Below are 24,237 nucleotides of genomic sequence, written 5' to 3'. Positions count from 1 at the left end.
AAGCACAATGGACACCATTCAGTGACAGAGATTTCAGATTTGTTACAGTGATATAGACATTTTTTTTTTTAAGTATGCTTGACTTCATGGTCCTTTAGACAGGATAGTTTGGCTAGACTCTCATCTACCTTTGGGATAGATGGTTATAATGATGACCTTAAGCCATGAGAAGACGAGGCCTTTCAGAGGTCAAAGCAAATGCAGATTCAGAGAGGTCTGAGGATTCATACTTCAGGGGCCTCAGGTGTTCTGATGATCATTTGGCCCCAGTGTCCTCACAAATGGCCTTCACTGGTCTTTCTTCCACTTCCCTGTTCATTGTTTATATATATATATATATATATATATATATATATGACTGTGACTACCTCTTGAAGCTCATCAAGAGAATACCAAGAGTGTGCAAAGCAGTAATCAAAGCAAAAGGTGGCTACTTTGAAGAACCTAGAATATGACATATTTTCAGTTGTTTCACACTTTTTTGTTATGTATATAATTCCATATATAATTCCACATGTGTTAATTCATAGTTTTGATGCCTTCAGTGTGAATCTACAATCAATTTTCATAGTCATGAAAATAAAGAAAACTCTTTGAATGAGAAGGTGTGTCCAAACTTTTGGTCTGTACTGTATATATATATATATACACATACTTGTGTGGTTGTTTGTGTATGAGTAATCCAATGGCCTTAACATTTTAGGCCTATTTGACTACCTTGAAAAGTTTTCCCTTTTGTTTTCTTTCATTGTTTCTTTCTTTTTTTTTTCTAAAATGATATGAACATCTAATGGAAAACTCTAAGACCTGAGATAATTTTGGTGCTGCGACACAGAACAAAGAAAACACTGTGGCATATTTAGCTCAACATTTACCAGTCTTCCATTAACATGGCTTTCGTACAAAACTGCCATACACAAACTATCTAATCAATCAAAATAAAAATACAACAGTAACATTTAATGTTTAGACATAACCACACAAATATTAATTCTGTTCATATAATTTCCCTTTTTCTCAAAATTCTCCTTAATTATGTTTTAATTTATTTTGTAACCCTTTTTTATCTATTCATTTTTTTTCTTTAAAATACAGTGAATTGTATTGGGCACACAAACATTACATAAAGACACTATTTTTTTTTTTTTTTTAACCGATATAATCATAATGATTTCTCAGTTCAGCTCAAAAGATCTTCCCTAGTGTCTGGGGGATTTATCTTTATACGTTAATAGTACAGTATGCACAAGCTTTGATAGTAGTCCCTCATGGTCTTTGCTTCTTTCTTCTGCAAGTTCATAAACCCTAACTGTAAAGACTCATCCGTCCACTACCAGTCATTGGTCCACTAAGTTTTTCCCCGCCTCTTCTCATTTCATTTTTAAAAATCATTTTCTTGACTTATTGGCTTTTCTTGGCTGCGTTGGATTTGGTTTTGATGATGTAGGCTTCGAAGAAGAACTGGCAGAAGAGCACAAAGTAGCTGAGGTACATGAGGGAAGACCAAACAATGTTCTGCACGTGGGACGGGCACTCTTGGCCTTGCTGCATCCACAAATACACCAGGTAGTTAACCATGCAGCCCATCACCATCTGGGTGATCTGCGTCAAGGTGATGAACATGGCGAACTTGCGAGAGATTTTGAAGCCAGCGGCCCGAAGAGCGTAGTAAGAATACATGACGGCGTGCACCAGATAGTTCATGGTCATGAACCAGCCCCCACCAGCCACCATGTCCTTGTAGGAGTACCAGGAATAGAGCAAAACTGTGATGTGATGATACCAGTGCAGGAAAATCAGCTTTTGTTTGCGTAGCACGATGAATAGTGTGTCTCCTGGAAGTATAAGTGCAAGAGACTGATTATGAGAGAGATACAGAAAAAGAGAATAGAAGGAGTAAAAGATTTTACAATTGTTTGGTGAAAAACGCTGGTCTCTGTGCAACTAGTGGCTGTCTCAGATATGCTATGTTTTTTTTTGTAAACCATTTTTTTGGGTTTTGAAAATGGTGATAGTATTGTGTTATTGATTCAGTGAGTAAAGGTAAATGTTTGAAGCTAAACTTGCGTGTTCTAGACCTTGAATATTTGAATATCTAATCAGGGCAAGGTTTACCAGTGCATTCAGCAGACAAAACTAGTTTTATTTGGCTAAATGTAACAAGGTCAAACAGTGTAGACATTCAAAACTTTAAAGCTACAAATTCAGTCATTTAAAGTTGTAAGTTAACAACTGTAAGCCCCACTAGCCTAGTCTCAGCCTCAGATGTCAAGCCTACGGATCATTGGCTGAAAGTCTGATGCATATAGCACACAAAAGTGGAAACACTTCAGGAGTTTCGTAATCATCATCGGATTGGTTGAATTATACAGTATTTCCAGGAAACGTGTGTGTTGCGTCCTTTAAACGTTCCACCTGGAAACGTACCATGATATGATGCCGTTAAACCCTTTCATGAAATAAAGCTGTTGTGTTTACAAATGACAACGTGTGCTTATTAGGATCAACTAAACACTGGATTCTCAAAAGTATGTAAAATATTTAAGTTCATTGGCACAGAATCCTAAAAATCCATCCAAGAGTTTACTGTTGTTGTGGCAACATTTGCACGCCCCAAAATGTGCCGCAGAACGAAACGAACTGTGATTGTTTTTTTGACATGTCGGTCAAACGGCCTCATGGGCAGGTCTTGGCCAAAGAAAACTGCCATGGATTCCATGCCTTCTGCTGTCAGACTGAAGGTCTGACTACGCGAGACTACCACTAGCCCAACTAATGATGTTGCGTAGGTTATGGCATAAAAAAAATTGTGGATGGAAATAGCAAGATGATCATCAAATCTTACAATGGGCGTTAAAAATGAATGCACTCCATTGAGGCAGATATTTTAGTTGTATTTATTTATTTATTTGTAAGAGAGAAAATGTGCATAAACTATTATGGGAAAAAATACTGAATAAATTTGTGGATGTGTATCAAAAAAAAAACTGCGCAACAGATCATGCGATTGGATAACTTTGGAGTCGCAGTTTCAGAACATTCTCAGACATTGTGTTCCCAAACATTAGGCATCTGCCTCAGAACTCAGGATAACACGACAACATTTGTTATATCATCAGCATATCATCTGCACACTATGAAGCGCAACTCCTTTATTAGTTTGGAAAATTTAATCCCTGGTTGCAGCAACTTTTAATTACTGATCCTTTGCACCAATTTCCCAGGAAGTGAAAATGTTGTTCTCTTGAACACATGGAATTGAAACAGTGCTTTATTCTGAAATATTTTATGCAGTGTTCCAATTTTTCAAACAAGTTTAATTTGCAACTTTTGATGGAAAAATAGCTAATGAGATAGGACTATATATATTTAAAGGGAAATAACACACAGTTTCTGCCAACAAACTGCATCCACTGTTCCATTAATGCTGGGTTCTTTGGGAAGCTGAACAAGGTTATCTTTCCCTCACAAACAGCTCTTCCGGGAGAAGTGCCCAAACAAGGAATTTGGCCCTTTATGGTGCCAAACAGGGTCATACAGAGCTATTCTCAAAAAAATTAAAAATAAAAATTTCTGAAACTTATACGAACCCTGTACAAGTGTATTTGCCACAAAAATACTCTGTCATACGTCCAACTTGTTTTTTTTTTTTTTTTACTTTATCCATGTTTAACATGAGAATCCAACTCCTGAAGAGTGGAAATAAGTTGGAATGCATGAAATAGCATCACACCTCCCATTAAAAAATGAAAAAATAAGAAAATACATTAATAAACATTACTTTTATTTGATAAAAAATTCAATAATATCACTATTATTATGGTTGTATTACATAACATAACTTAAAATAGATAGCAAACACCTATGCCACTTAATATTGGCACAGCTAAATTTCTTGAATGAACAGACAGTTCAAAACCATATGTAAACAGCGTTTATTTGGAAGAGAAATATTTTGTTTTTACTTTGACTTTTTGATGGATTTGAATGCATCCTTGCTAAATAACATTATTCATTTATTTAAAAAAAATATTTGCTGATATAGGGGAGTTAGCTGTTGTTAAATTGTTTAAATGTTGTTGTTTAAATTGTCCATAAATGAATATCATAGAGCAAGTGCGTTATTGCAGCTGATCAAAGGTCTATATATGTTACTATGTCTCCTGCTGTACATCAGTGACAGGCCATCATGACTCATTGTGCTTGGACTGTCCCTAGGAGGGATGTTAATGGTCCTCATGTTGTCTCAGTGCTGTCTTTTTGTTTCTACAATGGGCCTGGTAGCTCACTACCCACCAGGACATAGCAAACACAATAGGCCAATGCAGGCGGAAAATACAACCACTAGCCTAGATTCTAGACTTGGGGTTATGCTGCAAGGTTCATGCTAACAGATTCTGTTACGCTTTCACAACCAATTATTTCCATGTAGATGAATGCTGGGCCCCTCAGTAGTGCTTTGTCACTGGAGCAAGCTACACAGAAGATGCAGAACATATTTAACTGACAGCATTGAACTTTCTTTTTTCCATGTTAAAGGATTACAGTTGTTTTAAAAAGAATTGAGGATTTGGGACCTCTGGTAATGTGGTTACGACTGTTTATACTTTGTGGCTGTCATATATTTACATAAACTGATGTTTTCGATTTAACAGTGTGAGAATAGAGACCTACGACGTAAAAAAATGTATATAAAAAATACATAATCTCACCTAGTTCAGGTGCCTTACTAAGGACAAAAGCATAGGCCCAGAACTTGCTGACTGGTCCGTTGTAGAAACTCTGATCGCACACTGACTGCTTTAGGCCTTTGGTCATCAAGATGTTCATCATGTAGCCTCCAGTTCTGATGGCACCAAATATACTGAAGAAGGAGGTGCAACAAATCAAAAGAGACATTTTAAACCAGATACAATTGACTTTTTAAATGATATATACTTTATTTATCTGTTAGTGCACATAGCATTAATAATAAAGAAAACTATGCTTTATTTTATTCAGCTGTAAAGCTGCTTTGACACAAGCAGTATTGTATAAATACAAGTAAAGGTGACTTGACTTGACTTGACTTTATTTTTATTGGGTGTGCTTATTTGAGACTTTACATTGTGTGGCTGGGCAGCACTCAGATTCCAGTTTTAGGTTTCGTATAATGACTGCCAAAGGTTGGATCATGTGATAAACCTGGAAGTGTGATTTAGTGCTGATCTCCACACATAGAAGAGTGGGATATGTATCTTTTTTAAAAGTTAGATGACATGTTAAGGTGCAAGCTCAATACAAAATTATATATGTAGGCCTCTTATGTACCATATATGCAGGTCTTTATGTAGTAACTTGGAACGAGGAAGTGGCTTGTTTTTCTGGCTATAATGAACACCATTTATCTGCTAAAACATGAAACAATTTATAAACGCACAGCATTCATTACACAGTGTGTTATGTGCAAAAAGGCATCACTTTAAACACAAAGTGCACATCTAAGAAATATGAAGTGTCTCAAACAATTTTAAACTATAATCTGTTAGAAAACCGCTTTTATCTTGCACTGCCATTGCATTATGACATCTGATTGAATGGTCCGTGAAAGCTTTAGAAATATCTCTTAATTATGGCCTATGTGGGTTATTACTTTGCATACTATTTATTTACGTTACGTTTATATTTCGATCACTCATAGCATTGCAATATGTTAAGTAAGCAAATATGTTTTAGCACTAAGATACACCCTTAAATATTTGCATGCAAGACTTATGACCCATTTAGCTATAGACATATTTACCTGAAGGCTGCAAGTGTTAAAGACCATAGTACTAAAGGTTTCCTCAATTCAAACTTCTCCCTTTGTTTCATTACATGCCGCCCACCAAGTATGCAGGCAGCGTAGAGCGCAGAGAAGAGGAAGGACTTCTTCCTGTAAAGAATGAAATGGCAAAAAAATTGAAAAGTCCAAAGAAAACTTCACTTCAACCTTCAGCTTGTCTGTCTGCTCAACATATTTTGAGTCATTTTGATGGATTTACTTTTTTTTTTTTTTACTTAAACGATTGAGGTTTATAAATTTGAATCATATCTCTTGATGTAATGAAAACTATTCCAGGTCAGAATACATTAGTATTTTGAATATTTTATTTATAAAATATCAGAACCAACTATGAAACCTATATGCTGTAAGTTGTCAAAATGCTTTTATTTAAACTATATATTCATATGCAAGAACACATTTTGTTATTTCTTAATGTCTTTTATGCTTACTGAGGGTGAATTTGATCATAAATACAGTTTAAAAAAAACAGTAATACTGTGAAATATTTTACTATTGCTTCAGTGTCGCATTCTGCTTCGGAAATCATTCTGTAATATGCTGATCTGCTGCTCTAGAAACATTTATTATTAAGCAACTTTTTTCGACATTTAATATTAATATTTTTGTGGAAACCCTGATTCTTTAATGAATAGACAAAAATATAAAAAAAAAGAATAGAAAAGAAAAATAAACATTGTTTATTTTACACAGAAATGCATCAGGAAAAATCAGGAGTGCATTTTCTTTTTTGATGAATTATGCCATGTTTTATATGGAAACACACATCCTCCATATTACATAGTCAAATTTGCAGACTTTGCATATGGTAAAACATATGCCTGCAAACTGGTCCTTTGACTATCCTGACTATTTACTGCAGTTATGTAGCTGTTTCAAAAGCAGCAGCAAAGCCAGAGCTTATTCCAGCTTGCAATTCCAGTCTTAAACATTTGCGTACTGGTTTGTAGTGTGTACACCGTAAAAACAAATACCTGTAGGATGCGTTAAAGTTTTCAGATGTATACCTCAGAATGTAATAAATATGCAATTGTTTCTTAAATCATATATTCATCACTAATCTGTTCATTGGAAAGAAAACATTCTGGTTCCAATGTTCTGAAACCATTAGGAAATCTCTGTATAAAGTCTGTTAAACACATTATGACAAAATTATGCTCAAGGGTACTTATATTTAAAACCTAACAAACTGTTAAAACATAACAATATCAAAATTTCAGTAGCCATTACCAACATGAGAGAGATTTTTCATAACAATACTCACAAACTAAACCATAACAATGGCATGTAGTAATAAATTAAAAAACAAAAGCAAAAGCACAAACAAAACAACTGTTTTTAGGTACTTGATATTCACACCATAATCAAGTAAATATTATCAAAGAGTCTATGTGTAATAATACCCAATGAATGCTGTCAGAGTTTGGCCAACAAGCAGGCCTTTAAATAAAATTAACAGTGTTTCTCAATCTTATTAAAATTAAAACTTAATAACGACAGCATTTTTTTTTTTTTTCGGTTAATGGCAGAAGTCAGTAAGATGGGAGCTTTGCCAGTCCAGCATCCAGCTGGCATTACGAGCCACAACTGGGGCATGTCTCTCCCTGCCAGTATCATCTCCAGGAAGATGTGTGTAACTTTGTTCTCTTTCTAAGAACTAGTCCAATCGGTGAACAAGGAGGTTCTTCTCTGTTTTAATTACTCCATTTGCATATGGGTAATGCCTCAGACAATTCAGAATTCAGGTGATACACAGAATTAAATCAAAATTGATTGTATATTAGTATTGCTAAGTGTCTTTTTTTATATATATTTAACAATCTGTATACGTTGTTACACATAACCTATATCTCACTGGATGTGAGAGAAACTGACCTCACTCTGCTCAGAACAGTGGGTTCATTCTATGCATACAGCCCCCCTCCAACCTTGAACTGTCATTGCATTGTTCTTTGTGTACAAAGGGAGGCTGCAGCAGTATACACATATTTTATTGGACCAATTTATCAGTGTTATTGGATGACCGAACTCTTGTTTCTAATCAGTTAAATGTACTGGGTGTAATTGCTCACACAAACAGACTTCACAGTGCCAGCGAGCAGGAAGCTTATACTTGAGAAAACCGCTGGCAGCAAGATGCTGCTATTGTAATCTAGCTTCTGTCTTTGTATTTCATTATGTATCATGCCAGAACCAAACGTTAGATGCAGCTAGATGTTGCGATTTTAATTTTTGTTTTCAATTTATTTATTTTTAAATCAGGAGACATGTTTTGGGTAGGACTTTAAATATCCTGCTAGAAGAGTGATTGCGTGGCATACGGCACATGAATGCAGTAAAGCCCTGCCTTTCTACTGACCATCCAATGGCTATGCAAGAGAATATTCCCATCAGGCTCTGTTACCATGTCAGTAAAGCAGAGCTAACATTTATATTTGATATAAAACTAACATTCACATCCTGCATCATCAACTTCCAGTAAGTAGGTCTATGTATTGCAAGACCATCAAGTCCTTGACTTCTTCATCTGCGTTTTTGTCTATGCCCTCATTTTTCCAGCTGAGAGCATCAGACGTGTAGTGGACAAAGACTGATGGTGAAACGACCTGCAAGGGCTCACATCTGGCCCAAGCTGTTTAAGATAGAAGTGCTTCCCAAGTCATTTAGAGCCGCTAAATAAACAGAATTTGCAGCCTAATAGCAGTTTTAGGCTAATGACGGTAGCAGAATCTGTTCTGCTAGATTCAGTGATTTTTAACCTAACGCAGCACAATGTTTGAAAAGTGCAGGATGGTAGAATTCATGTACAAGCACAGAAAAGATATTCTGTCAGAGCAAATTCTTGATCTAAGGATTTTTTTTTCATGTTAAAGGAGTAGTTCACCCATAAATGAAAAATGTATTTCCCATTGGGCCATCTAATATGAATTGGAACAGATTTGGAGCAATTTAACATTAGATCACTTGCTCACCAGTAGATCCTCTGCTGTGAATGGGTGCCGTCAAGTACAAACGGCTGCTAAAAACATCACAGTTATCCACAAGCAATCCACACGACTCCAGTCCATTTATTAATGGCTTGTGAAGCGAGAAGCTGCATGTTTGTAATACCTTCATCATTAAAACATTTTAACCAGTGCTTCTGGCTAAAATACAAGTTCTCTATTCATGGTTCAATCAAGAGAGAAATAGTCTAAGATCAATCACTGTTTTCAAGTGAAAACAGTCAGAAATAGGTCTTAACAAATATGTCAGTGGATTTTGATGAGAGAAGACAACAAGAGATGTACTTTTTTTTTTTACTGAAGGAAGCATTATTTGGAGGTTTTAATGAACTGGTCTTTCAGCAAGAAGGGACAGTTTAAAGTTAACTTCTCATTTCAGAAGATGTTAATTAATGGAATGGAGTCATGTTGATTACTTGTGGATTATTGCAGCATTTTTATCAACTGTTTGGACTCTCATTCTGACGGCACCCATTCACTGCAGAAGATCCACTGGTGAGCAAGTGATGCAATGCTAAATTTCTCCAAATCTGTTTGAAAAACGTATCTACATCTTGGATGGCTTGAGAATGAGTACATTTTAAGCAATTATTTGTTATGAATTACTAATTTAAGATAAAAAAAATATATATGTTTGTTTAAACCCTTTAACTGTCACCCCATCCCGTATACGGGACACCTACATTTACTTCACTATATTACAATTAAATCTAATCTAATCTTGACAAACTATATATCGTTGGAAAGCTCTAAGACTCCCGAATATATATTTTACAAATTATGTAGGAAAAGTAATAAAATAATTTATGACAAGAGTGCACCCTCAAAAATCTACATTATAATAGGAGTTTTGAACTTTGTTTAAAAAAAAAAAGACTTCTTCGTTGCCTTTTTCCTCCATCACATTTTTAGAAATTATCAAAAATTATATATCAACTGAAAACTTAAAATCTCTAAATTCATCCTTTAAAACCCATTTTAAAATCAGACATTGCATTACCATGTAAACGGTACATCAATATCATGTTACAAAATGATTGGATCGTGCACTATAAAGTCTATGTTCAAAAATGTGAGTGACAGTTAAGGGTTTAAATTATTATTATTTTTTTCAAGCTAAACAGTTTCTGGCTAAGTACGATAGCGTGGCTAAGACTAAACAAACCAGTGGTTGATGTTATAATTTGTGACATGGTTGAAAGGGCTTTAGCCAGAGGTATTTGTTTTCTCTCCAAACATCAAATGCAATCTCTTCTTCAGGGTTACTTGCATTGAAAATAGAAGCAAGGTGACTGCTCTTTCAGAGATCAAATTTTGAAATGCATTTTTTGTCATTGTTGTGGTTGAGTAGCAAAGGCTTTACGTTTTGTCAAAGACCTTTTCGAAGTGTGAGTTGAAGGTTGCAGGAAAAGCAAATCTTATTTATAAACATACAGTAATCTCTCAAGGTCAGTGGCATGGTGCACTAAAAAGTGACTGTCTGCATAAATAAGATCATATTAAATAACACTTATTGCAGAGACAATGGTTTGTGGTGCCTCTCTATGCATCTCTATTATGTAGGCCTGGCAGTCTGTGCAAGACTCAGTCCATTTTTATTTATCCACAGTATTTTTATGTCTGCTTGTGCCTTTATTTTGAGAGACGGACTCTTACAATGAGAGCTCATTAAAGAAACTTTTGGGCAGTGCCGCATAGTGATGATAGAGGATAAAAATACACCCAGATTAGAGATGACCTGTGGCTATCTTCACAACCTGAGGTTAATTCTCTCTGGTCAAGCCAGACCAACACAAAACATGGCATACCGCAAAAGCTATGGCAGCTCTTTCCTGTTGATCTTCGCTGAGATGTTCTGCCAATCAAAAAAAATATTTTTTTTTGTTATTTTTTTTAAGAATGTATTTACTTATTTAAAATGGCAAGAACAGATGCCAATATGGCCTCCATCTAGCAGGTATGACTCAGCACTGTCAAATATGAATTACCCTCATTTTAGTAAAGTCATGTTTTACATAACACATACATGACCTGGAAACATCCACATTTATTGCTACAAACGCTGAATGTATGAGCAGCGGCACACCTATTGAAATGCCAGAAGTATTGAATTTGAAACAATGAAAAATATTTCTACACATTTTCGCGAGGCCAATTCCTTTGAAGGAAGTTCTCTGTTAAGGACTTCTATATCTGTCAAATTATAAATGCATGTGTTGCCTAAGAAAACACAGGGTGCTTTGAACATTCAGGTGATTTTACATAAATCTGTATTGCAGAAATCTATTCATATACTCAATATACTTGTATATTATATATTACTCTTATTTATTCACATGAAAGATATTTTCTTCACAGACGTTTAGGAAAATCTGTGGTCTGTGTTGAAGCACCTGTGTTTGCCTGGCATAAATAATTCAGGAATTGTTCTTCAAAGCTAATATTCTGGCTGTTTCTGAATACCAAGTATGCAAAGTTCAGACTTTGCAAGTTCGACCAATGTGAGGACATGAAGCAAATTTTCAAATAGATGTTATTATAAATAAACTGCAGATTTGAGTTTTAAACAACTACATTCTCACCTGAAAAGCTTAAAACTACATTTCATGACATAGCAATATTATAATGAGAAATACTTTTAAAAGTATGCGGATTTTTATCCTCTGCCATTAACGCTTGTTGGTTGTTGTGAAATGCATTGTGGGATACCTAACTGCCTCAAGTTCACACAAGTCACCTCTTGATGCATCCACGACAATAGGGGAGGAGCAAGAACCAATCCAGGGATTTTAACTGAACTTGGTTAGATGTAAACTTTGAATTGGAACTGATAAGTTAGTTTCACAAGTCCACCAGAACACAAGTACATACGAGACTGCATATTGAAAAATGGCTTCTGTTTCCCTGATCTGATCATCAGGAAGACGAATGAAAGGATCCTGTGGTGTTGCAGTCATTCATCACAGAGCAGAAAAGTGTTGGATTATTAAAGCTGAGACACGCGCCTAGCAGTTGCTTTTTAAATCAGAACAGGGGTGGGGTTCTGAAAAATGCTTTTCAAGCAAATGTTTAGTCTCCGTGTCTATGCATTAGCCTTGAATTCAAAGCAGGCAATGTGAATTACAAGGCTGATGTCTTAAAAAATGCTGAGTAACGGAACAGCTAATTGGTATTTAAACAGTTTGTTCATCCCCTCACTCAGCTGAATGAACATTGGCAAAGACGTGGGTTGTTAGAAATCGTATTTTTCTTAGATGAAAGGTGGAACAGTAAATAATAATAATTAAAATAAAATGGACAAACAGGCAGGGCCATTATCATTATCATACTCGTAAAATGTCACTACAACAATGTATTGTGAAACCACAGGACTTGTGACATTTGAAGTTAACTAAATGCCTGGAGGGAAGTGTGGCTCAGTGGTAGAGCATTGCGTTAGCAGTGTAAAAGTTTGTGGGTTCAATTCCCAGGGAACACACATATGGGTAAAAAATTTATAGCCTGAATGCACTGTAAGTCGCTTTGGATAAAAGTGTCTGCTAAATGGATAAGTGTAAGTCTGTGCTGAATTTATATTTATGACTTGTTATGATTTAATGACTTGGTTAACTTGAAGTGTTAGATAAATGTGTCTCCGATTTATTTATTTTTTTCTTATGTGACTGTGGCCAGCGAGTAGGTGCTGTGCAGGTTACACTTACAGTGATAGTTCACTCAACAATGAAAAAAAAAAAAAAAATCAATGAACTACTCTAAAATGACAGTAAGCATGCTTTATGCATATGTTTCCATACAATTAATGTGAATAGAGACCGAGTTTGTCAGTTTCCCTAAAATCTAATAAGCATTGGAAAGAGAATGAAAAAGTGTTTTGAGTGTAAATTATGACTAATGAAGAATTGCAGCGTTTAGGTTAACTATGTCTTTAAATCTGCATTTCAGCGTTATAACCATTCAAACAGCACATGACAAGGTCATTTCTTTGCGTTGCGTTTTTAAGTAGGCTACGTTAATCAGAAACGGGCTTAATTGATCAACAAAACAAGAATTATAAAACTCAAAACACACGGTAATTTCACTTTCAAGACAGTAGGTGTTTCTCCACACAGGAAGACACGAGAGATGATCGATGTGATGCAAGCTTCCCCGAGAAGTCGGCACAGTGGACGCGAATAAGCGTGATTGGTCATATGCGTGTCAGCAGACATCAACAACCGCATCCCATTGGTTAGTTGCTATGAATTCCAACCCAGCCTCACTGTCTCCAAACGCGCTACATAATCGTAAAAGCGTGAAATTGATCCATAGCGAGTAATCGTGTTGACGTTACCATGTGCCAGATATTTTAAACAAACACCAGAGTTTCCAAACAGGGAATAGTGGCAAATGCACGCTAACCAGCGATGATTTCTGACATTAACTACAGAATCATGCACAGGCACCTATGTATAGATAGATTGTATAAAGAAGACCATACACAAAGTCATATGCCGCAAATCGAATAACGTCATTTCCTCGCTTGTGATTCCATTTGATTACCTGAATTATGGCGTTCACATTTTGCTACAGAGATTGTGGGCTAGGCTAGGATTTGAGCTAGTGATTGGGATGTCCGACTCATTTTCGCGAATCGGTTCATTTGAACAATTCGTTTAAAAAAGCCTGACCACGCGATGCCTGATAAACCGGTGTACTCTAACGTTTCAGTAAAACCGCATGCGTTTTTATATATTCCTGTTTATGTTTTTAATTGTTTTATTTATATGAGCGTTTATTAATTATATTTTGTGTGTGTAACTGTCAAAAAAATCAAGTCAGCAACACGTTGTATATGTAGCCTAACATTTCTGCTTGTTGTACCCATAGAACTGTGTTTGTACCATACGTTAGTCCCGTATTAGTCAAATTCACCCGTTCGTATCTCATAAGGAATCAAATTTGTTCGGACCCCGGAGCAGAATTAATCTGTTATTTGTTGACTCCAGAACTGCTCGGACCGATTCGTGTGCAAACCTTTTTAAACCAGTTTTGTGGACCTGTTCAACCGATTTATTGGAAAGATCCGACTATAAAAGAACGATTCTTTTCCGAATCGGACGTCGCTACTTTAGCCAAGCTATTTAAGACTGGAAAAACATCGGTTTAAAAACAAACCCACAGTTTAAAATAAAAATAACGGTTTAAGATATGAACCAGTGCGGCATCTTAGAGGATGAAAGCTCCAAATGTCACGAAGGACACAAGCAGACCATCATCACCTTAAATAGGCTTTGAATCTGATAAGAGTGCGGCGATGCTTCAAATATAGCATCGCTCATTATACGTAGATCATTTGTGATATTAAATAGAACACAATGCTGAAATATTGAGTCTCGAGGGGGGAAATCACACAGTGCATCATGGTCTGGATGATACCTGCCACTCGACTTTCAAGAGTCCCCTGACGGTTTTTAAGCATTCGGCTTAATGCATGGTTCAAATGTTTAAAATGCTAGTCACCCGGTGCAAAACAATGTTCTGATGAATGGCTTTGTTGGCATCACAGCTGTGATTATTATGGTCCAGCTTATCTATCGTGCATCAGAGCTACTGTACCAGTTCTCCTGCATCCATCGAATGGCTTCATCTTCATTGAATTGCCTCTCGAATTCGTATTCTTGCAAAGCCAGCACCGACATGGTCTCCCGTCCTTTAAACGCTCACTGTAGAACGTTAGCCTTTCTTTATCGACTAAATGAGTTCGGTTTCACGGATTTCCTATCTATGTCTCGCAGAGTCGCAGGCTCAACTCCAGCCTTGCCCTCGCATCGCTCTTGCCACCCCAGCACACTCGTTGAGCTGTTCTCGAATGCCAGCCTGCCTCTCAGCTCGAGTCGGCATACGCCCTCCTCTCTTCTGAGGAAGAGGAGCGCGCGGTCCTAATGCCGCAGAACCGATGCATCCTTCCGAGCTGTCGTCATCCCAGACAGCGGTGACCTTTGGCATAGATTCGTATTTGAGGAAATAAATCAGCTAGCTAACACAAGCCTAACATATTTCTCATGTCAAAACCAATCCATCATCTGCAGGTGTTTCTAACAGACTCTCACGTGGATTCTCTAACATTTTATTTATGACTAACTAATGTAGCACTGTTAAACATATTTAATAGGCTATATATATATATATATATATATATATATATATATATAAATAATATTTTTATTTATTATATATATATATATATATATATATATATATATATAATTATATATATATATATAATAATTTATATAATAAACAAATATTATATATATATATATATATATATATATATATATATATATATATATATATATATATATATATATAAAATAATTTTTTATTTTATTATTATATATTATTTTATTATTATTATATATTTTATCTTTTTTACAGGCCTTCACGGACCCCTGGAGTTGAAAATCATATAACCTCTATATTAATTTACCTCAAGAGGTGTTTTTTTAAAAAGCCTATACAATACAAATAAAGGTCTAGATTCATTTGATCTATTCTAAAGGCTTATAGGAAATAGTGAATCTGAATTTGGCCTACGAAGCTTTAGTCTAGATCAGTGGTTCCCAACCTTTTTCATCTCGCGGCCCACAGAACCAAACGCATATGTTTGCACACTGCAAAAAAATCAACTGGCCCCGCTATTGTTGGGTTAATAACTTAGTACTCAGAAGCTAGATTGTTAACTATCTTTAATGAATGAACTGGCAATGAACAGAAAATAACTCGGGCTGGCCCCACTTGGCACAACTGCTCTTGTTCTGTAGCATATGCTGCAAAAATATCTGAGATAAATTGGCGGTTTATTCTTAAACCAATCAGCGAGCTTGAATAGTGGAACCATAGTTACAATTTAATATTTATTTTTTGTTATTTAATTATATACATGAAATTATGTTATTATGTTATGACTTAGACATTTTTACATATATGAACAATATTGTCGGCCCACCAGCAATACCACCGTGGCCCACAGTTACACACAGTCACAGTTAGTAAACAAGCCAAACAAATTGTCCACACACTGGTAAAACTTTCCCCAAAGAATTTATTGGTACTGGTATTATGTTTCAACTATCAGGTCTTCATCAGTGTCAGTGTAAGGACAATTTTTTATGCTTGAATTTGTTATTATTTTTATTTTTATTTCTTTATTTTATTGTTTTGACTGAGCCTTCAGGTTTTTTAGGATGTGCTTTTTTTGTATTTTTGACTTTAGATGCTTTGTACCTTTTTATGCAAATGCATACTTATAAGAATCTAAAATATAATATTTTTTGGACACTTCATAATTCCCATACTTCCTGTTTCATAGTTTAGATTACTTCACTGTTATTCTAAAATGTGGAAAATAGTAATAATAAAGTATGATTAATAAAAACAGTAATTTAACAGTTTTCTGTTTTAAAATATTGAAATTATATACATCAGTTTACATTTACAAACAATATTTTTGCCATTAATTGTAATAATCTAGTGAGATTTTTGTTTGCACAAGGAGTCTGACCAGAGACAGTACTCTAACCATCATCCAGTCTGCACTGGATGTAAGGCACTTGTGTAAAAATGCTGTAAAGTGAGGATGCAATCAAAAATAATGCCATAAATAGATTTTATTAATTAACATCTATTAACTTAACCAAATTAAATCAACATTTGGTGTGACCAGACAATGAGTTAAAAAAAGCTTTTGTCCTAGGTGCACTTGCGAATAGTTTTTCAGGTATCTTTGCAAGTCGGTTTCTTGAAGTGTCCTGGAGACATTACCACATCTTCTGGATTTAGTGTGTCTCAGTTTGTTCTGTTTCTTCATGTTATTCCAGACAGACTGGATGATGGTGAGAGTACTGTCTCTTGTCAGACTCCTTGTGCAAACAAAACTCTCACTAGATTATTACAATTAATGGCAAAACTAATGTTTGGAAATGTAAACTGATATTTAAAGTGAAAGTTGTGACATTTGACAAATATGGTAACCCATACTCTGAATTGGTGCTCTGCATTTAACCCATCTAAGTGCACACACTAAGCAGTGAGTAGGGAACACACAGTGAACTTACACCTGGAGCAGTGGGCAGCTGTTTTTTCCAGCACCCAGGGAGCAATTGGAGATTCAGTGCCTTGCTCAATAAAATAGTAGTGGCCTAAGACTTGCTCTTATTTCTTTGTCAAAATGCATAATTATCCTTCAGTTGTTGTTGCTGGGACTGTGATGGGCTGAGGCACAATAGTAGTAGACTAAGGGGAAAAGATTTGAGCCAACACCTGGATTAGTGATGATTTCTCTGCTGTGGCATAGAATCAAAACCACAGAGATGAAAAAAATGAATTTCTTGGATATGCATATGGGCTTGGCCTATACCATCCAGAGGGGTGTCACCAGTAAGATTATCAACTAAATTACATTTAATCTTACACTAAATGTTATAACAAAGGATATCATAGTTTACTTTAGCCTGTACATATGTTGTTGATCAGATTTAATAAGATTAAACATGCCACTTAATTAAAGTACACTGCTGATAGACCAAAAAAAAAAAAAAAAAAGATTTAAAATGCTAAAAGTGTGTGACTAAGAGACATAATGTGAGTCATAGTGGAGAGAGGAAGTTAATCGGGAACCAGTATCCAGATGTATTTTCATTTATTATCAGATGTCATTTTTCTATTGTGATATCAATTTACCTGTCAAAATGTGCTGCTATTATACATTTACTTTAGTCATTTGTGTTTTTGCTCTCATGGAGGATGAAGGTATAATTATGGATGATGTCTAATTAGAGTAAAACTGAATTACAAATTGATCACATAACACTGGTCTGGTGAAAGTGGCATTATTGCATTTGATCTTTCCCGATGATTGATATTATGTAAACAGAAAATGATTTCTATCAGTAAAGTATACTGTTAAGGCTGATATGTTTGATTATAAAGATCGCTCAGATCATTTTCTCATACTGTCCGTGGAGCCAAATCTAATAGCATTATGACTGTGGAGCTTTTCCCCCCTTAAAAGTGTTTTTCACAAACATGTCCAATCCTCATTTGTCATCCTCGGATTAAACATGTCAGATCCTGTAGTTAAAAAAAAAAGAGCTTGTCTGATATTGAGCCAATGCTGTGTGTTGATCATCTAAGTTTTTCTGTAAAGATTAATGCTTGTCATTTAACAGATGCATTTACTACAGTAATGTCAGAAATATTGAATTATGGAGTGATTATTTCAGAGATGCAATGTGCAGACTGGGATAAAAGTAAAACATCGTAATGGGCTGAAATGTACACATTCTGTGGTTTCACAGTTCTCACAATTTATTATTCACAATTCATATAGTATAATATAACAGCATGATAGAGCATTGAAATGAAATTAATGTTATATAATTTATATTTTAAATTATATTATATAATTTATATTTTAATGACTCCATAATTCAATATTTCTGACATTACTGTAGTAGGCAAAACTGTATATTTTATTTATTTATTTATTTATTTATTTTTATTATTGTTGCACACATTTTGTTTGTACAACACTTTTTGTCTTCCTCCTCCTTGTTGTTGCACCATCTTGTGGTCATGTACTGAAACAACTGTTCTGTGGTGAAATTTCAGTAGTTTTTGAACACAAATTTTTGTCAAACTGAAACAAATAAATAAATTGATAATAGTAATATTAATTTAATCTGAATCAGTTAATGTGCAAAAAAAACACACCCTGAGGAGCTGAGAGTGGTAAGGGTGCAGAAGACTATTATAATATTAATGAAAATTAACTTTGTTAAAAATATCCCTGTTTCTTAAATAAGGATAGATGTGTGGGACATTAAAGGGTTGAATACTCTCAATTATGGGTCTGTACTTTTAATTTTATAAGTTGTACTGCCCCCTGTTAGACCTGTATAGCACTTGTATTACAAACATTTGAAATTGTGCTTCAGGCAGGTTCTAGTTAGGTGTGGTGGAGTTTTGAATGTATTATATCACAGGGACTTAAATGATGTTTTAGAGAGTACAGTACATTTTATAAACAAATTACAGCAATTATTCTCATGTCTCCTAATAATGGGGGCAACAATCTTAGCCATAGTTACACAATTACATTTACATCTTATTATTGCATCAGGCTGGCACTGATAGCTTGTATTGTTTCTTTATAAGTAGATTTCCCATCTAAATCCACAGCAGGAAACATCATGAAACACTGCACTTGCTGCATCAGGTTGGAAAGTCAGTTAAAGAGCTCTATACTGCAGCTAATCAAGCCATCGAGATAGAGCTGATGGATGGACACAAAATAGTCTGTTCCACTCCTAAACCCTCTGCCATTTCTGCAGCTACAGATCCATTAATGTCGTTCAGCTCACGTCATCTTCCACTGAGATTAGCAGGATTTTGGAGCACAAACTGTGGCACGTAATGAGAAGGATGTTTGAAAAAGAATCACAGCAGATTGCTTTCACTGGTTTATTAGGCAGCCTGCGGGTTCAAACCTGTCTCCCCTTATGAAAGATTAATACGTCAGATGAAGGCTGCCGTGTATGCATTTAAATACATCTTCCAGGGTCGCAGAACATTGTGCATCTGAGCTTGCCGCATAAAGCTCTGCAGAGCATGATTTGTTTATAATAACTGACTTATTGAATATTTTCTCATGCAGTTGAACAAAGTATATTTTAGCAACTAGACAGTAAGTTGTGTAGTAACAGTGTTGATATGGTTGTCTTGCTTGAGGCTTTATGCTCTTGACCTATTCACATTTGATGTGTTAAAGCTTAAGCGAATGATGATGTCATATTTGTGAAAGGTGATGCGTTTGAGAGAGCTGGAGTTTTTTTGTTACTGTTAACACTGAGCTTCACAATGCTGTCATTCATTCTCTTCTTACCTTTCACTTAATTCTTTAGGCACTGCAGGCACACACACGGTTTAACACCAGTTGCAACTCTTATACATTGTCTTGTCAACTTTCGTGTGTGTATGCAGCTGCTTTTCAAAAGCAAGCACAGAATTGACAGAACAATAGAGAAGAGTATATATCCCTATGTGGAGCTCTGCTCTGTTTTAGGGTGTGTGCTTCCTATAACATGACTAGTTCCTTTTGATTTGTTTATGAAAAAAAATGGCCAACAGGTATTCGGTTAAAAAACTATAAAAAAAAAAAACCGTTGGCCTTTATATATATATATATATATTTAGCTTTCTGCATGTTTTTATTCACCACAAACTTAGACATCTATTGCATATTGTTTTATCAGTGGCTATTTCTTGACAGAATTGCTGTTTGTTTCATTGTCTAATGCTTAAGAAATATTTAGTTTTTTTTTTTCAGGTATATTGCTAGTATTAACATACTATATTTGCAAGTACTTGTGCATGCTGCATATCAACATTCATTATCCTCCCAATATTATTGGAACACAATCAAAGCTGTTATTTTGGGGAAATATTCTGTATCTCTCTGCATCCAAAATTAAAAGCTTCTCGCAGTCTGGACAGCTTATAGGCTTTATTTAAGCAATGCATTACATCATCAGTTCTCCGTTACATGCTTCCCACTGCAAAACAATAGAGAAATGTTGCGGTTGGGCCTCTTCACTAAAACTATCTTTGTTAATTCCACACACATCCGTGCACCTGTGATTTCATGGTACTCACTGTGTGGAATCCCTAATCGATTTTAGAGTCAAAACATTTAAGATGTTTCTTTTTAATATAAGTTGAGAAAGCAGGAAGTGTCATCGAAGTCTACTCCATGTCTGATCATTCACACGCTCACACACTAGCACCCGCCTACGGCCAGATAAGCCGTCCCGGCATCACACTCAGCTCATCAAAGGCAGGGCCGTGTCAGACACACACACCCGAATACACAAAAAAGAACACTCAAGCATGTCAAAGGATAGGATATATACACGGATACACACAAGCTCTGGCACATCCTAAGAAAAGTAGACACACACTTTGACCAACGAAAGGGGTATAGACATGCATGTTAGCAATATACCAACACGTTTTCCAAACACAAAAAGAACAGAGATATGCACACAAAGAACATATGAGAGAAGAGCACATCTACAGATGCAGGTACAGACACATAGTTGCTCTATAGAAAGCATAATCATTACTTTTTTTCAAAGAATGGTTCGCCCCAAAAATTAAAAAATTCACCCTCATGTTGTTTCAAACCTGTTGGAGAGCATTTATTTTAAAAACAAAAGAAGGTTTTTGAAATCTCTCTCTCTCTCTCCTTCCTGTTTTAGACCTCTTTCATTGTGCAGACAAAAACAGCTGAAACATTCTTTAAAATTTCTTCTTTTGTGAACCACAGGAGAAAGAAATTCAAACATGATTGGAATGACATTAGGGTGAGCAAAAGACAGAATTTACATTCTTGGGTCAACTATCCCTTTAACTAAAGGCAGTGACAGGTGAAGTTTTCCATACACAACTCCACACATACATATTCTCTCCAACAATTCAAGCTCACCCCTTTAAAAAACCTCCAGCTCAGTCAGTGGGTCCATAGGCTGTATAGGATCATTCTGGATCAGTATCAGCTGGCCTGTGCTCATTTTCTCATTTAATAGACAATGGAGAGATGCATTTCAGAACATACTGAATGAGGCATCCTACTCTTAAATAACTTTATTCTCACGCAAGAGAGATAGTAGCTTTGTTCTTGACTAGTGAGTTTTCAAGTTTCCAATAGGTCTGTAATGCCAAGGTAACGCTAATGTTTTATGCATTTTTGTACTGTATTTACTTGAACAAGAAAAGAAAGAAAGAAAAGCAAATGGAAAGTTCATGGCTGTTAGTGAATTTTGAAACTGACACATAACCTTTGCATTAATTAGCCATGTGGACATCTGTTTTTGTACAGTGCCAATAATCATCTCAAAATAGCCAATCGTCAGCTGATTAAATGGCCTGTTTAATATCGTTCTATCCCTTCCATTGACAAACATTTGAGATTTATGTTATGTTTGTAATGGGAAATTACCATTAGTGATAATGTGAAAAAAGATACATTTGAAGTAAATATTTTTTTATTTAATGTGGAATTGTGAAGATTGTCTTATTCCTTTAAATTCTGAATGTGTTGCAGGTCAGTCGGTGTTGTTTTTCTCGGAGAACTAAGTAAACGCGAGAATGTGCGAGGTCATCTCACCCCAACCTTGCGCTTAAATGGCTTCAATCTGATTGGGCAATCTGTGCTTTTGCCACGATGGGTGGTAACAACATCGCAGTCCAGTTCATCAATATCATATAGACTAGGCCTACTCATGCAGTTTACGACGACAGCGGACATAATAAAACTGGCTTTTTGACCAGTAATGTCTGGTCAGTAGAACTTGTAGGATATTAGAAAAAACAGGAGCAAATAAAAAAACACATTTAGCCTATCCACTACAACCTAATATAGGCTACCATCGATTATATGTATTTTATATTTTTTCTAAACAGATTGTACGTACCTCTCTTTATCTTAGGCTATTCTAAATATATTTGATCATCGAAAGGCAAATAACTGTTGCTCAAATTAGGTAAACATTTCAGTTGTTCCATCCATTCACACTCAGAACTGTATAACACATATTCAATACGGAGAGTTAATTTGTGAGCATTTGACTTGTCCAGTTATCACACCTTGCTGGATTTCAGAAAGAGGGGGGGTTTAGCGAAATTTCTGAAGGCATTTAAAATTAGATTTGGTGTTATTTGGCGCAGCTGTTAGTCATTTATCAAAATGAAATGCTGCAAAATAGCTTGTCTACTGCAAACTCCTGTAGAGTAGTTCACTGAACTATAGATTGTAGCCTATTTATTTAGTAAAGGCTGTAACACAAAAAATTCTAATAAGAGACCATTGAACAGTTTGAATAAATAATAAAAAGGCCAATTATTACGGAAATCAGAAGTGATAACAATATTAGCTATACTATATAAATATTTTAAACACATTCAGAAAGACAACCGCATTAAGAGTTAGGCCTACGGCAGTTTTGAAAATAAAAAAAATATAGGGCCTCTTTCAAATTTAAACGTAATGTTGGCTATTTCTTATTTGAACAAACAATTCAAGCTGCAATCAAATAAATATTCCGCGTCAGGGAGTATCTGATTGAACATATTAAATAGGCTACATTTTCTCAAAAAGAAACGACTAAAATTCCTTAAGCAGCGTATTTTGTGTCGGTTCATGAATTCGACAAGAACTCGGCGCTTTTTCCTTATCATGCAAGGACATGCTTTTAGTTTTCTGCTGATAATGCGCATTAAAACTCCTTACCTTTATGCAGTGTTCTAGAGAATAGACGTAACAGCTTTCTCGGCTGTATTTATGCCGACTGAAGGGTTCCTCTTTGGTTCTGCTCTGTATTGCTCCCGTGGGCCCCCCACTCACAGTGTTTATTGAGGTGTTTATTGGGACCCCAGACCGTCATGTTGCTGGGAATGAATAATTTAGGCCTGGTTAGATTGAGAGCTGAGAGAATCAGGAATGTGTACACCTGAAAATGGGTGATTTAGATTTTAGACAAGTGTTTGTTGTTGTAAGATGCTTTAAATTAGCATTAGCATTTACTTTTCATTCAACTGCAGTGCTCATTTTCAGTAACTTTAATAGTGCCATTCAGTCTTACAGTTTCACCCTTGTTCAGTCTGCCTCATTAATCATCATTATATGAGAGCATTCATGTTAAACTGCTCGCTTGTGTTGTACCCAAAGTAAATGTTCTCTCATTCTGATCTGTGCGCGCTGTAACATGACTTTAATGGATAGAAACACACTCACACACGCCTGTCTGTCGCATACCTCTCTTTGGTTTGATTGCTCTTCTATAAATGAGATCGTCTGTGAGAGATCTTTTATCGGCTAGGCCTACATGCATCAGTGCAGTTAATGATGGACAACAGACAAGGCCTAACAATAGTAACAGTGAGAAAGAAAATAGTCGATATGCTTCTTAAATTGGAATTAAATAACGTCAACTCGAGAGTCACCTGTCCAGGCCTATAGATATTTTTTATTTAGGGGCTCGAGACATTTCTATAATCATCTTTCCTTATTTATTGTAAAGCATTTTCTATACAGTATTTTCTATACATGTGGCGAACTTTTATTTGTTTACAGTCAACTGACACTCAGTGTCGCGATTAATTATATGCGCATTTCTACTGTTTGCGCAGTGGGATGGCACTTTGTATAGGCTATTAATATACGTAACCCATAGGCTATTGAAATGAGATATGAGTCTTGTTTTCAACTTAACCAATTGATCCGATTATCTTAATACTGGTCCATCATGTATCTCATCATATTTATTTATTTATTTATTATTTTAAAGAGTTCAGCTGGGAGATGGCTCA

At 35.6% G+C, this 24,237-nt stretch overlaps 1 protein-coding gene across 6 annotated transcripts; it reads right to left on the bottom strand.

Annotated features, from left to right (window-relative positions):
• Nucleotides 1–858: 858 nt before the first annotated feature.
• LOC132113693 (elongation of very long chain fatty acids protein 6-like) lies at nucleotides 859–23,545 on the bottom strand. 6 transcript variants are annotated; one of them, XM_059521615.1, is made up of 5 exons: nucleotides 23,159–23,545; nucleotides 5,783–5,914; nucleotides 5,311–5,390; nucleotides 4,713–4,864; nucleotides 859–1,835 (listed from the first exon to the last, which is right to left on the bottom strand). In XM_059521615.1, the coding sequence occupies exons 2-5, from the start codon at nucleotides 5,807–5,809 to the stop codon at nucleotides 1,402–1,404; spliced, it is 693 nt and encodes a 230-aa protein (XP_059377598.1). In that variant the 5' UTR covers nucleotides 5,810–5,914; nucleotides 23,159–23,545; the 3' UTR covers nucleotides 859–1,401. The 6 variants fall into 6 exon arrangements, with proteins under 6 accessions (XP_059377598.1, XP_059377597.1, XP_059377599.1 ...); XM_059521614.1 differs by lacking the exon at nucleotides 23,159–23,545 and adding an exon at nucleotides 14,425–14,718; XM_059521616.1 differs by lacking the exon at nucleotides 23,159–23,545 and adding an exon at nucleotides 14,425–14,718 and having other exon boundaries at nucleotides 5,311–5,387.
• Between the last annotated feature and the right edge of the window lie 692 nt (nucleotides 23,546–24,237).

Source organism: Carassius carassius, chromosome 33 (genome assembly GCF_963082965.1).
Source record: "Carassius carassius chromosome 33, fCarCar2.1, whole genome shotgun sequence".
NCBI lineage: Eukaryota > Metazoa > Chordata > Actinopteri > Cypriniformes > Cyprinidae > Carassius > Carassius carassius.
The sequence above is the reverse complement of the archived record's forward strand: the minus strand, read 5'-3'. Positions and strand labels throughout refer to the sequence as shown.

Bases quoted from the DNA above. Each gene is read 5' to 3' on its own strand.
- LOC132113693 (XM_059521613.1), bottom strand. From the start codon at position 14,507: ATGTCGGTGCTGGCTTTGCAAGAATACGAATTCGAGAGGCAATTCAAT. The intron at 5,915-14,424 runs GTACAGTAGCTC...CATTCTTTACAG, and splicing joins CGATGGATGCAGGAGAACTG to GAAGAAGTCCTTCCTCTTCT. The intron at 4,865-5,782 runs GTAAATATGTCT...CTCCTTCTTCAG, and splicing joins TTAACACTTGCAGCCTTCAG to TATATTTGGTGCCATCAGAA.